We start from the raw sequence: 15359 nt of genomic DNA, 5'->3' as shown, positions 1-15359 counted from the left end.
TATACTGACCATGATGCCATCTAAACCAATCCGAACTAACTGCACATGGTCCATATACCTCTATTCCCTGCCTGTTCGTTTGTCTGTCTAAATGCCTCGTAAACATTGCTATGTATCAGCTTTGACTACCTCTCCTGGCAGTACGTTACTCTGTGTGTAAAGAAAGCTTGCTTCTCAATCTCTTAAATCTATGGCCTGGGAAAAAGACTCCAACTATTCACCTTTTACATGTCTCTCATAATTTTATATACTTCTGTCAAGTCATCCCTCAACCTCAACCTCAATTTCTTTTGCAAAAACAATCCAAGTTTGTCCAGCCTCTTCTTACAGCTACGACACTCAAACTTCAGGCAACATGCTGGTAAAATTCTTTTGCGCACTCTCCAAAGGCTCCAAAATTGGAGGTGTAGTGGACAGCAAAGAGGGTTACCTCAGATTACAACCAGATGGGCCAATGGGCTGAGAAGTCGCGGATGGAGTTTAATTCCAAAAAATGCGAGGTGCTGCATTTTGGGAAAGCAAATCTTAGCAGGACTTATACACTTAATGGTAAGGTCCTAGGGAGTGTTGCTGAACAAAGAGACCTTGGAATGCAGGTTCATAGCTTCTTGAAAGTGGAGTCACAGGTAGATAGGATAGTGAAGAAAGCGTTTGGTATGCTTTCCTTTATTGGTCAGAGTATAGAGTATAGGCGTTGGGAGGTCATATTGCAGCTATCCAGGACATTGGTTAGGCCACTGTTGGAATATTGCGTGCAGTTCTGGTCTCCTTCCTATCAGAAAGATGTTGTGAAACTTGAAAGGGTTCAGAAAAGATTTACAAGGATGCTGCCAGGGTTGGAGGATTTGCACTACAGCTGGGGCTGTTTTCCCTGCGTTGGAGGCTGAGGCGTGACCTTATAGAGGTTTACAAAATTATGAGGGGCATGGATAGGATAAATAGATGAAGTATTTTCCCTGGGGTCGGGGAGTCCAGAACTAGAGGGCATAGGTTTAGGGTGAGAGGGGAAAGATATAAAAGACACCTAAGGGGCAACCTTTTCACACAGAGGATGGTACGTGTATGGAATGAGCTGCCAGAGGATGTGGTGGAGGCTGGTACAATTGCAACATTTAAGAGGCATTTGGATGGATATATGATATATGAATAGGAAGGGTTTGGAGGGATATGGGCCAGGTGTTGGCAGTGGGACTAGATTAGGTTGGGATATCTGGTCAGCATGGACAGGTTGGACTGAATGGTCTGTTTCCATGCTGTACATCTCTATGACTCTAGTATGGTGACTACAATTATATGCAATAACCCAAGTATAGGGTGACTGAAGTTTTGTGTAGCTGTAGCATGACTTGCCAACTTTTACACTCGATGCTCTGACCGATGAAGTTAAAAATTGCACAACATCAGGTTGTAATTCAGCAGGTTTATTTGGAGGTACCAGTTTTAAGAGCACTATTGCTTCTTCAGGTAGCTATTGGGGCAGGATCATAGCACACAGAAATTACAGCACAAGATCATAGTGTCATGCAACTGATACGATGAACAAACCTAGATTACTGTTTAGTCTTTCATCTCTTAGAATGGGTTGCAGATTTCGATTCATTAATATGTAAATCCCCAAACTACTTTCAAGTCATATTCCTGAGATAACTTAAGGTTTTATATTTTAAAAAGTGACATCTCAGCTCCGACCATGCACTGGAGGTGTGAAATTAGTGTCTGTCTGTATCCCAATGTTGAGTCAGACTTGTTCTGTTTCCAAAAGGAATTTATGAAATGTCACATGGATTGACTGCCTGCAATGAGTGCCTGCAGATTGTGTGTTTTTTAAACAAAATAGAATATATCTGCAAATATAATTCTTCAAATGCAAATTCACCCCATTTATGTGTGTGTACGTGTATACGTGTCTGCACTTGCTTGCTTGCTTGGTGGTGTGTGTGCCCAAGCGTGACTGAGTATATGCCTGTGAAAGGGTGTGTGCGTGGGTGAGAGGTGTATGTGGATCTGAGAGAGAGCATATGTATGGGAGAGGGTCTGCATGAATGTGTGACATATAAAAGAGTGTGTGTAGTGTAGTCGGATCACCTGTAGTGTGACATGAGCTCCAGGTCCTGGTTGAGGCCATCCTCATGGGTATCGAACTTGGCTATCAACGCCGGTACCACCTCATCCTGAACAATGAAGGCAAATCATGCCATATGTCGTCTTTACCAGGTTATCCACTTGTGTTGCCACTTTCAGGGAGCTTTGTCAAGGCCGCAGCAATCTCTTCTCTTCCTCACTCAGTATACTCCAATAGATCGGATTGGATAAGTACTAGATTGGATAGAGAATTGGTTGGCTAATAGGAAACAAAGGGTAGTGATTAACGGCTCCATTTCGGAATGGCAGGCAGTGACCAGTGGGGTACCGCAGGGATCCGTGCTGGGACCGCAGCTTTTTACAATATATGTAAATGATATAGAAGATGGTATCAGCAATAACATTAGCAAATTTGCTGATGATACAAAGCTGGGTGGTAGGGTGAAATGTGATGAGGATGTTAGGAGATTACAGGGTGACCTGGACAAGTTAGGTGAGTGGGCAGATGCATGGCAGATGCAGTTTAATGTGGATAAATGTATGGTTATCCACTTTGGTGGCAAGAACAGGAAGGCAGATTACTACCTCAATGGTATCAAATTAGGTAAAGGGGCTGTTCAGAGAGATCTGGGTGTTCTTGTCCACCAGTCAATGAAGGAAAGCATGCAGGTACAGCAGGTAGTGAAGAAGGCTAATAGCATGCTGGCCTTCATAACAAGAGGAATTGAGTACAGAAGCAAAGAGGTGCTTCTGCAGCTGTACAGGGCCCTGGTGAGACCACACCTGGAGTACTGTGTACAGTTCTGGTCTCCAAATTTGAGGAAAGACATTCTAGCTATTGAGGGAGTGCAGCGTAGGTTCACGAGGTCAATTCCTGGAATGGCAGGATTGCCTTACACGGAAAGACTGAAGCGACTGGGCTTGTATACCCTTGAGTTTAGAAGACTGAGAGGGGATCTGATTGAAACGTATAGGATTATGAAAGGATTGGACACTCTGGCAGGAGGAAACATATTTCCGCTGATGGGGGAGTGCCGAACCAGAGGACACAACTTAAAAATACGGGGTAGACCATTTAGGACAGAGATGAGGAGAAACTTCTTCACCCAGAGAGTGGTGGCTGTGTGGAATGCTCTGCCCCAGAGGGCAGTGGAGGCCCAGTCTCTGGATTCATTTAAGAAAGAATTGGATAGAGCTCTTAAAGATAGTGGAGTCGAGGGTTATGGAGATAAGGCTGGAACAGGATACTGATTAGGAATGATCAGCCATGATCATATTGAATGGCGGTGCAGGCTCGAAGGGCTGAATGGCCTACTCCTGCATCTATTGTCTATTGTCTATTGTCTATTATCCCACCAGGCTCTGGGAATTTAATGTTTTTCAAGACACCCAACACCACCACCTCCTTAACATCAACATGGCCTAGAATATGAAACATACCCCTTCCTAATCTTGCCATCATCCATGTCCTTCTCATTGGTAGCCATGATGTAGAGGTGCCGGTGTGGACTGGGGTGGAAGTTAAAAAATCACACAACACCTGGTTATAATCCAACAGGTTTGTTTGGAAGGAATAGCTTTCAGATGAAGGAGCAGCATTCTTAAATCTAGTACTTCCAAATAAACCTGTTGGACTATAACCTGGTGTTGTGTGATTTGTTAACTTCTCAGTGGTGAACACCAATAACAACCTCACCTACCTTCGCTGGCTCCATGCATAAATGTTCTGTTTGTCCTTGAGTGGGCCTACCCTTTCCCTAACTACGTTCATGTTCCTTATGCATGTATTGTCCTTAATCCTATTTGCCAAGGATATTCAGTGGCCCTTATTAGCCCTCCTAATTCCTTGTTTAAGTTTTTTCCTGCTTCCTCCAGACAAGGGCCTTGTCTGATTTCAATTGCCTAAACCCCAGAAATGTTTCCTTTGTATTTTGTAACTAAATTTTGAATATGTCTTGTCATCCATGGTTCCCAAATCTTGCTGGGCTTAATTTCAATCTTACAGGAATGTGCTGGTCCTGAATTCTGATTAACTTCCTTTTAAAAGAATACTGAGTGGCCTGGACAGAGTGGATGTTGGGAAGATGTTTCTATTGGTAGGAGAGACTCTGACCTGAGGGCACAGCCTTAGATTAAAGGGAAGACCTTTTAGAATGTAGATAAGGAGAAACTTCTTCAGCCAGAGAGTGGTGAATCTATGGAATTCACTGCCACAGAGGCTGTGGAGGCCAGGTCATTGAGTATATTTAAAACAGAGATAGAAAGTTTCTTGATTGTCAAGGGGATCAAAGGATATAAGGAGAAAGCAGGAGAATGGGGTTGAGAAACTTATCGACCATGATTGAATGGTGGAGCAGATTCGATGGGCTGAATGGTTTAATTTCTGCTCCTATGTCTTATGATCTTAAAAGGCTCTCACAGCTGTGGCCAATCTAATTTCTCCAGTTTGTGCCTAGTCCTATTGTAATTAGCCTTTCCCTTATTTAACACTTTCACCCGAGAACCAGTATTATCCTTATCCTAATGACCTAAGACTTGTGGTCAAAGGTTGCACTGCTTTCCCATTACCACCGCTGTATTGTTAATATGTCCAAATTTCTGCCCTGTGCACCTCTTCCACAAATCATTCCTATTCTTATCTTGCACAGGCTTAAGTGGCATCCATGCAGTCTCTGCCATAAAGAGACCAGCTCATCTTGACATCATAAACTTTTTCACTCTGAGGAAGAAGTTCACACAGAGGATGCACCTTCTACACTCCCTGACATTAGTGATTAACACAAATGTCAGAGTGACAGGGGAGTGAGAGATCTTGGCCTCACTGCAGACACCTCTTCCTCACAAGGAAATAGAAGAGTGCTAATAGGAGGACCTCTATATAGGCTCCTCAAAAATGTGCTCTTAGGAGACTGCTAAAGTGCCCAGCCCCTCTACCTCCATTATGATTGCATCCCTTAACCCTGCAGAAGTTCAAACCAAGGACAGTGAACCCATATCTGGGCCATCTAGCCACGATTGTATCATTCATTTAAAATTCCAACACCAACAGGATCCATTATAGGCCAGGCTCCATCTATCCCAGATGTAGACCTCAGGACTGTTTCTAGACTCAGTGGGAAGGAAAAAGAAAACCTCTAAGAGGGCACTTGGTATCATGGTGAAACTTCATTGTAAATAGAACATCACATTTGTAAGTAATATTCATTTTTCATCATTATTTGTGATCAACTGTCATTTTTGCTGTAATTACAAGAATGAAGTCAGCCATTTTTAGCACCATGCAATCTTGTAAACCTGTCTGAAAGATTGTTATATCTTTCCATAGCACCCATATTAGCATAAAATTTTGTCATAATTGAATGGGGAAGCACCAGATGGTATGAAGGCTTCCATGTAACTTTAATTTATAAAAGAAAAGCAAAAACAACAAGCCACAAAACCACATTTGCAATTGAGATTAAAAGAGGAAGCTTACCTTTCCAGTATCAACACATTTAAAGTTGAAGAATATTAACTACTCATCCAATTAAAACTACTTACAAAAGAAATCCTGTGCAAGGCATGAATTAAATTTCAGATTAACAGGCTCTAAACAATATTGTACACCAAAAATCCCAGGAGTCCGTTGATGAGTTTGTCATAAGATGCCACAGCAAACGGCATGAATGTAATTCTCCAAAGAAGAACTTGTGGAGCGGCTAACCAAATTTGTTATTGCCTTTACTTCAAACAAAGCCTTAAGAAAGATCTTGTGGGCAAGAAGAAAAAAGCCATACCCATGCAACTGACATCTGCTGGAATGTGATGCTAGCATGAAACCATAGTGGCAGATCGACATCAATTACATGATTTAAGTGCTACAGTCAGCAAAGTGAACCAAACAGCCATCTTGGATGCCATTTGCTGAACCTATTCTGAAGTGTCTAGCATTTCTTCATAATTCCGAGGCTCCAAAGGAAATTGGGCTGTCCAGAAAATCTGGTTTCAAAAGCCAAAACAGACCCTGCAACAGTTCTCAGTTGACCAACTCGGCTAATATTCTGGGGACTCAGGTTTCAATCTGCCATGGCAGCTGGTGGAATTTGAATTCTGCAAAAGATATATGAAATTAAGAATCTGCTGATGACCAAAAACCATTGTCAATTGTCTGAAAAGTACACCTAACTCACTAATGTCTTTCAGGGAAGGAAATCTGCTACCCTCACCTTCTCTGGCCTACATTTGATTCCACACCCACAGCAATGTGGTTGACTCTCACTGTCCTTTTGAAATGGCCTAACAAGTTATTCAGTTGTATCAATTGCTATAAAGTCTCAACAAAGAAATGAAACTGGACAGACCACATGGCATTGACCAAGGCACAGGAAAAGACAATAGCAGATACAGCCCTGTCGACCCTACAAAGTCCACCATACTAACATCTGGGGCTAGTGCCAAAAGTGGGAGAGCTGTTTCATAGATTAGTCTGGCAACAATCTGACATAGCCATACTCATAGAACCGTACCCAAGAGACAATGTCCCATACATCACTATCTCTGGATACGTTCTGTCCCAGGGACATACTCAGCTGAGGTGCCAACACAATGGAACACAGTCGGGGCAGACTTGGCCTCTGAATGCTCAACATTGACTGTGGACGTCATGGCTTCAGGTTAAACATGGGCACGGAACCCCCCCCCCCCCCCCAGCTGTTTACAAGTACCATCCTCTCCCAATTGTCAAATCCGTACCACTCCATGTTGAACAAAACAGAGAAGAAATACTGAGGGTGAGAAGAGAGCAAGAGGTACTCTGGGTGGGGGAGTTTCAATATCCACCACCAAGAGTATATCAGCAGTTACACTACTGGCTGAGTTGCTCAGGTCTTAAAGGATATAGCAGCTAGATTGTGTCTGCGGCTGGTGGTGAGGCATCCAACAAAAAGGGAAAACGTACCTGACAGCATCCTTACCAATCTGCCAGCTGCAAATTCATCGCACAGTTCATGTAGGGATGAAGTCCTGCCTTCACATTGAGAATACCCTCAATCGTGTTCTTTGGTACTACCACCGTGCTAAATGGGACAGACTTTGAACAGATGTACCAACTCACGTCTGGGCAACCATGAGGTGCTATGGGCCATGAATAGCAACTGAACTGTACTCAAGCACGATCTGCAACCTCATGGCCCAGCATTTTCCATTACCAGGAAACCAGAGGGTCAGACCTGTGTGGAGAGTGCTGGAGGGCATGAGCAGCATCAGGCATACCTAAAAATGAGGTGATAAACAAGATACTTGCAAGCCAAACAGCCTATACAGTAAGTGATAGACAGAACTAAGCAATCCCATAATCAATGGATCAGATCTAAGCTTTGCTCTAAGCACTTACAGTCATGAATGGTGGTGGAGAAATAACTTATTGGAGGAGAAGGCTCCACAAATATCCTCAATGTAAGAGTCCAACAAGTAAGTGCAAAAGACAAGGCTGAAGCATTCACAGCAACTTTCAGCCACAAAGTGGGGATGATCCATCTTGGCCTCCTCTGGTAATCCCCAGCATAACAGATATCAGCATTCAGCCAATTCAGTTCACTCCATGTGATATTAAGACATGTATGGAGGCACTGGATACAGCAAAGGCTCCATGCCCTTACAACATTCTGGTATTAGAAGTGAAGATTTGTACTCCAGGATTGCCACTCCCATAACCAAGCTCTTTCAGAATAGGTACAACACTGCCAACTGTCCAACAATGTGAAAATTTACCCAGCTATATCCTGCACATAAAAAGCAGGACAAATCCAACCCAGCCAAAAGTCATTTCTCAATCGTCGGTAAAGTGATGGTACGTGTCATCAAGCAGCACCTGCTCAGTAATGCCAAGTTTGGGTTCTTCCAGGGCCATCAGCTCCTGACCTCATTACAACTTTGGTTCCAGCATGGACAAAACAGCTGAATTCCAGAGGTGAGAAGAGAGTGAAACATTTGACTGAGTGTGGCATCAAAGAGTCCTAGCAAAACTGGAATCAGTGGATATCAGGGACAAAATCTGCACTGTCTTGGAGTCTTACCTAGCACATAGGAATGCTTCATCAAAGACATGCCCTCCATCATTAGGTCAGAAGTGGGGATGTTCGCTGCTGATTGCACAATGTTCAGCAAAACATCAGATACTGAAACAGTCCATGTTTAAATGTGACAAAAACTAGTCACTATCCAGGCTTGAGCTGACAAATGCAAGTAACATTCACAAGTGCCAGGCAATGACCATCTCCTAATGAGTTGCCATCACTGAATCCCCCAGTAACAACATCCTTGGGGTTACCATTGACGAGAAACTCAACTTGACTCACTACATAAATACAGTGGCTAGAAGAGCAGATCAGAAGCTAGGAATAGTGGGGCAAGAACTCCCCTCCTGTCTCCCCAAAGCCTGTCCAACATTTGCAAGACACAGTGTGATAGAATGCTCCTCGCTTGCCTGGATGGGAGCAGCTCCAACAACACTCAAGAAGCTTGACACCATCCAGGACAAAGCAGCCTACTTGACTGGCGCCACATCCACAAACATCCGCTCCACCATTGACATTCAGTAGTAGCCATGTGTACAAGTTGCATTGCAGAACTTCACCAAAGATTCTGAAATACATTATGATTTCTTGCTTCGTTTTAAGAACATTTGAGCCTTTATTTTCTCTGTCCTTGGCAACACTTGATCTTGTTCTGTGATATGTCTGAGGTAAGTTATTCTTGGTTTTGCAAAATTCACTTTCAACTAAATTTATTTGTAAGCCAGCAACTGTAATTGCTTAAATAGGGCTCTTACTTGTCACAAGTGTTAATCTATAATAACAATATCTAATTAAACTATATAGTTACAGATTTCAGTTATGACTTGCTTCATAGGCATCTGGAATATAGCTGGAGTGTGCTTGAACCCAATTTGCTTCACTCCACATAGGTATAACCCATTTGTTGTGACAAAAATGGATATTTCTTTAGTCTTATGAATGACACTTGCCAGTACCTCTTCAGTTCCTCAACCTTAGAAAGGAATGAGACCTTGCCAGCCCTATCAATATAATCTTCTAACTGTGGAATTAGGTATGAATCCATCTTCATGGTCACATTTATTTTTCTGTAATATAAACAGAATCTAGTTGATCCCTCTGGTTTAGGAACTAACACCATTTGTGAACTCTACTCCTTTGTGGACTCATTCTTAAAGGCTCCAGTAAGTTATATGGGTTTTCCTCATAACTTTCATAATTTTGAATGAATGTGTTTGTCCTTGTTATAATGGAAACACCTTTGCTTCCAATTTTCACTTCCATCCTCCATATTCTCCCTTCTGATTTGAGGAGGAGACCTTAAGACTTTCACGTCTATTCATGCTTTACTCTGGTTGGTTGCTTTCCTTTCACTCTCCTATTTTTCTTTTTTTTTGAATTTGAAGGTGAAGGATGAAGTTTTAGTTGTATAGATCAATTCAATCTTCAGCAGTTGCAATCCTTTGGTCTTCAACATGGATTCTGTTAACAAATATGTGAGATAGAAGCTGAAACTACATGTCTCCTAATGATCATATCCACCTATACAATTACTTTGCCTAATAATGGTCCCCTCGATCATAAGGTCAGATGTGAGCATGTTCACCAATGACTGCATAATGTTCAGTACCATTCGCGACTCCTCAGATACTGAAGCAGTCCGCGTCCAAATACGATATCCAGGCTTGGGCTGACAAGTGGCAAGTAACATTCAAGCCACACAAATGCCAGGCTATGACTATCACCAATAAAAGGCAATCTAACCACCACTCCTTGAGATTCAATGGTGTTGCCCCCCCCCCCCCCCCCCCCCCCCCCGCCCCACCCCACCTTATCAATATCCTGGGAGTTATCATTGATCAGAAACTCAACACATAAATGTAGTGGCCACAAGAGCAGGTCAGAAGCGAGGAGTTATGAAGCGAGCAACTCACCTCCGGACTCCCCAGATCCTGTTCGCCATCTACAAGGTACAAGTGAAGAATGTAATGGAACACTCCCCACTTGCCTGGATGACTGCAACCCCAGCTACACTCTAGAATCTTGATACCATCCAGGACAAAGCGCGCTTTATTGGCACTGCATCCACAAGCACCCACTACTGACGGTCAGTTGCAGCAGTCTGTACTTCTACAAGATGCATCACAGAAATTCACCTCGGACAGCATCTTCCAAATCTACGATCACTTCCAGCCAGAAGGATGAGGGCAGCAGTTATATGTGAACACCACCACCTTCAAGCTCCCCTTCAAGCCATTCACCTTCCTGACTTGGAAATGTATGCCTTTCCTTCATGTCACAAATGATTGCACAATGTTCAGTACCATTCGTGACTCGTCAGGTACTGAAGCAGTCTGCGTCCAAATACAATATCCAGGCTTGGGCTGACAAGTGGCAAGTAACGTTCAAGCCGTACAAATGCCAGGCTATGACCATCACCAATAAAAGGCAACTAACCACCGCCCCTTGAGATTCAATGGTGTTACCACCCCCCCACTATCAATCTCCCTGGTTCACAATCCTGGAATTCCGTCCCTAAAGCATTGTGGGTTAACCCACAGTAGTTGGACTGCAACAGTTCAATACAACAATTGACCAACACCTTCTCAAGAGCAACTAGGGATAGGCAATAAATGCTGGCCAGCCAGTGATGCCCACATCCCACAAAATGAATACAAAACAAATCACAATTATTGTCTTCTGTCAGTCGTAGCATGCTACCTCCAATCTTAAAGATTGACCTCCCCAACTTCCTAAGCACAACCGTGACCCCCCTTAATGTTTAGTGAACAGACCCCCAGGACTAAATGTGGTCTATCTTGTCAAATAACTTGGAACAACACGTTGGTTGATGACTGACCAGAATTCTGGTTGATTTCTGTGCATCGCCCTGAATGACTTACCACAAACTACCAGACTGGTTGCTGTGGACCTGCTGAACTGACATGGGCCATCCTCTGAAATGAAATTATTCTCCTGATCTGCACTCCTGATCTGAACACCTCAAGCAAGTGACAGGCCATATTTAAGCCCTTCGATATTGGGGGGTGGCTTTGACTGACTATAACAGTGCCCCCTGACTGACGGCACTTCCCCTTGAACTGACCAAGGACTTACACCCCTTAGTGTTTGAGACAATGCCATTTGGTTGCAGCACACTCGAGCTTCTGGAATATGGTGCAGTAGTGACATTGATGGAGAGCAGTTCCAGGCAGCAAAACATCTGCCCTAGTTGACCATTGCTGGCAAACATTACAAGCTGCTTGGCTTTTTTTCTATCCCAAAAGGCAAGGCAATACACAACTCTGGTGAACATATAAGTTCTGATTCAAGTGGTGATGCACAAAAAGGCAAGGCAGAAATGCTGTGAACATCCAAGTAGACGCAAAGCAAGTGAATGCAAAGAAATCAAGCGAAGAGCCCTGAGATGCACTCTGTTCGACATAAGATGGATGCCTGTCTCAGCACACAAAGCAGCTTGGCAACAGCATTGCAATAAAAGGTGTCAGTGTGTTCCAAAGTTCAAAGGTGAAGAGCTGAACTATGAGAAGTGAGTTGGTGATGGTGCCATGATGATGTGGTGCTTTAATGATGCCAACTTCCAACAATTGAGAATCCAGATAGTAGCCACCTATGGAGTATACCCTAAGATGTTGGGGAATGCTAGCCAAGATGGATGGCTACAGAAGATGCAAGTGAGCAGCAGCCACTAGGTAACTGGTTAAATAAAACAAAGGACTGTGGATACTGGAGATCTGAAACAAACTTGGAAATTACTGGAGAACTTAGTAGGTCTGGCAGCATATGTGAAGAGGAAACAGAGTTCTTCTTTTGAATCGAATAATTCTTCTTCAAATCCTTCTCCAGATAATTGTTCTGATTTTCAAATTGGGAATTGGAACCATCAAGTTTCTCCCAGCTGCTTAGGAAAATAGCAACCTACATATGAATGAGTGAGATTCTGAAATAATCAGATATTAATGGATGCAAATAGGCTTCTTGCCACTTATTAATCAGATGTTCATGTAGTCATTGGAACTTTGTGGAAAATTGAACTTTTTTTCTTGCTGTTTAGAATTTCACTTTCCATTCTCACCATACCTTCCTAAATGTCTCATTGCCCAGGTAATTTAGGAAGTGGAAAAGTTCTGCTTATGGTTCCCATAAAGATAGTAGGTGATAGTAGGTGATGAACAAAAGATGAAAATTGGAACTCCTAGTTCTTGGTGTGCTGTAGAAATGTTGGAGAAATAATAGAAAGGTGATACCAACAAAGGGTTTGAGCATAAGGATGGGAATTTTAAAGTGGAGGGGGTGGAAGTTGAGAACCTTGTTTTAAAATCAGTTTTGATAAGAGATTATTGTCTTAAAATTTTATTTTTTCTCCTTCTCTATCTGGAACTTTTTGTGTTTCCAGCATTTTCTGTTTTTACTTGCATTGTTGAGTCTAGTATTTTGCTTTTCTAAACAAATGCAAGTTTGAGGACAGTGAACACAGGAGTGATAGGTGAATGGGACTTGGTATAAATTAATGATGAACAGCAGAATTTTGGATGTGCTGAAGTTTATGAATCATGGAGGATACTAGGCCATGACATGATTAGATGTTTAGATTCCCTACAGTGTGGAAACAGGCCCTTTGGCCCAACAAGTCCACACTGACTCTCCAAAGAGAAACCCACCCGGACCCATTTCCCTCCGATTAATGCACCTAACACTAATGGCAATTTAGAATGGCCAATTCACCCAACCTGCATATCTTTGAATTGTGGGAGGAAACCGGAGCACACGGAGGAAACCCACGCAGACACTGGGAGAATGTGCAAATTCCACACAGACAGTCGCCCAAGGCTGGAATCTAACCTGGGTCCATGGTGCTGTGAGGCAGCAGTGCTAACCACTGACCCAACGTGCCACCCCTCATGTTGGAACAGTCAAAGATTTTGCCTGCAAATGAACTGAAGAAAGGGCTTAAATGAGACTTGTTAAAAAATCCATACAGATGATTTTTGTGATGTAAAGTATATAATATTTGATGAACAGCTCAAAGTAAAATAGGATATGAAGATTGCATAATATGGTATTCACCCAAGGGATGGCATCACAAAATTTTAAATGTGTGCAACACATTGATTGGAGTTATCACATATAATATAAGTTTTACCACTTAAACTAAAATCCTTTTCTCTTCTCCGCTAGGTTTCTTTATTAGCCCATTCACGGACTGATGAAGAGCGCCCTCGTTGCCTCAGTTTATTGAACTGCGCTCAGAATCTGACTCAGTTAAGCAAAAAGAAACCAAATCCATCTGTCGACCAAAGCACCAACTGGTTTTCCACGGTTTGTAAAAATGTTTATTGTGTCACTCATCATGATCCAGACTAGACTGCAAACTTTATGATCTGACTGGGGATGAAATAAAGTTTTAAAGTTGAAAGAACTGATATTCCTAATAGAATACAGCTGCAAAACCCAATGTTTTTAAACAGCAATGATAAACTTCACTTTAAAAGTTAGAATAGTAGTGCTATCTATAATACATGTGCAACTTTTTTCTAACATCCAGAATTAATAAGTGGTAAACATAGATCATATATTGTGATTGAATACACCACAGTGCACATCAAATAGCAAATGAAATCAAGTAAGATCCCAAAGATTTTCTCAGCTACTCCCCCAGACATTGATGACATGATGGTCATCAAAACACATTAGACTTCACGAGGAATCATAATTCTTCACTTTTATTGATCTGGCCTTGAGACTGCCCCTCAAAAGCCATCCATCTTGTATTGCCACAATGACTTGCACCTGTTCTAATCAATCACCCCCTCCTTGGTCCATACTTTCCCAGACTCTGAAAAATGCACTCCATCACTTATTCACAAGCATGAGTCAACTTTTTCGCCCACAGTCAGCTTCACCAAACTAAGAACTGCCACACGTTTTGCCTGAGCTTTAATTTAGCTCAGATGCACCAAGCAAGTACTGCTTTTGGCTCTTCGACTCTCATTGTCTCAACTGCACTTCTCTTAATACAAACCATCAGCCTTCACATTCTCACCTTCTTAGGGCTTCTTTTGAGTCCTAATGCCAATTTGTATCTACCTGCAACTTCTTAGAACCTCTTCCTGAGTTCATCATAACAACACAGCTATCTCATTGCTCTTGATTCTTTCCCTACCAGAAAGTTAAAAATCAGTACTCGTAGCATGAAGCCTGCCCCTGTCTATATCTCCAGTTATCTGTTTCACAACTCCTTGACCTTCAGTCCTGTTGTGAGGAAAGATGTATTATCTTTGCATTTAAAAAATTAGTTTAGTTTTGACTTCTGAATAGAAGGTTCAAAGTTTTTGCTTAGAATAACCTGGAGTTTAGTTCAGAAAGTAGAATGGTTTGCTCTGGCAGAAGAATCAAGTCAGTCAAGAGAACCAGTCACTTTAGCTGAAGTGATTTCATGTGGAATTTTCATGCTGGAAGAGTTTCTTTTGAAACCTACAACTTATTCATTTTCAGAAAGGTTGGGCCACCAGAATTGTGCAAGGTTTATGCTATCAGGTTGCAAAAGAAATTGTTTTGAGAAAAATGTTGTCAACAGTTTACGGGAAAGAAACTGCAAAGCATCAGTTAATTAAAGGTTTGAGAAACTGAAATAGGAGTGCAATTTTGTTTTGATGTTTGTGTTAAGATTTTTCAATAGATTTGGTCTTTTGTTTGAAGTAATAAATATGCTGTTGTTAAAGAACATCTGGAGACATGTGTATCAGTGACTAGCCACCATGGAACCCAACTGCAAAATTCAAACCAGGTTGGTTCTTGGGATTAAACATGTCAAATATTGCTATCAGCTGAGATCACAACATTGTCTGCATTCTTTTGAACTGTTCTTTTGTAACCTGCCCCAAAACTGTCCTGAGTGACCTGTTAAAAATCTTGCAATATGCCCCACACCTGTTGTAGGGAAGTATTGAATGTTATCTTCTAACCACTCTGGAATTAAGTGTGCTACTTTTCAGCCAAAACCATCTTCCCTGGTACAATCACTTATGTAATGAATGGATTTCATCACATTAAAATTGAAAAGCAGCACAATTAATATACGTTTCTGACGGTGCAGAGTTCTGTTGCAGAATAATAGTCCAATTGAAAATCTATCTTGCAATAGTTTAATAAACTGTTTAATCTACAATATTTACACACAAATCTGAGATCAACAAGGTAATAGAGTAAGATTATAATACCGTG

General features: G+C 42.0%; 1 protein-coding gene across 1 annotated transcript in view; it reads left to right on the top strand.

The window, feature by feature from the left end:
- Window positions 1-15359, top strand: part of lrrc9 (leucine rich repeat containing 9) — a 242353-nt gene that overhangs the window by 134098 nt on the left and 92896 nt on the right. Inside the window, exon 22 of the mRNA XM_072568390.1 lies at window positions 13314-13454. Coding sequence (XP_072424491.1) covers window positions 13314-13454 — 141 coding nt within the window. The remainder of the gene's footprint in view (window positions 1-13313; window positions 13455-15359) is intronic.

The sequence above is a fragment of the Chiloscyllium punctatum genome, chromosome 4 (genome assembly GCF_047496795.1).
Source record: "Chiloscyllium punctatum isolate Juve2018m chromosome 4, sChiPun1.3, whole genome shotgun sequence".
NCBI lineage: Eukaryota > Metazoa > Chordata > Chondrichthyes > Orectolobiformes > Hemiscylliidae > Chiloscyllium > Chiloscyllium punctatum.
The sequence above is the reverse complement of the archived record's forward strand: the minus strand, read 5'-3'. Positions and strand labels throughout refer to the sequence as shown.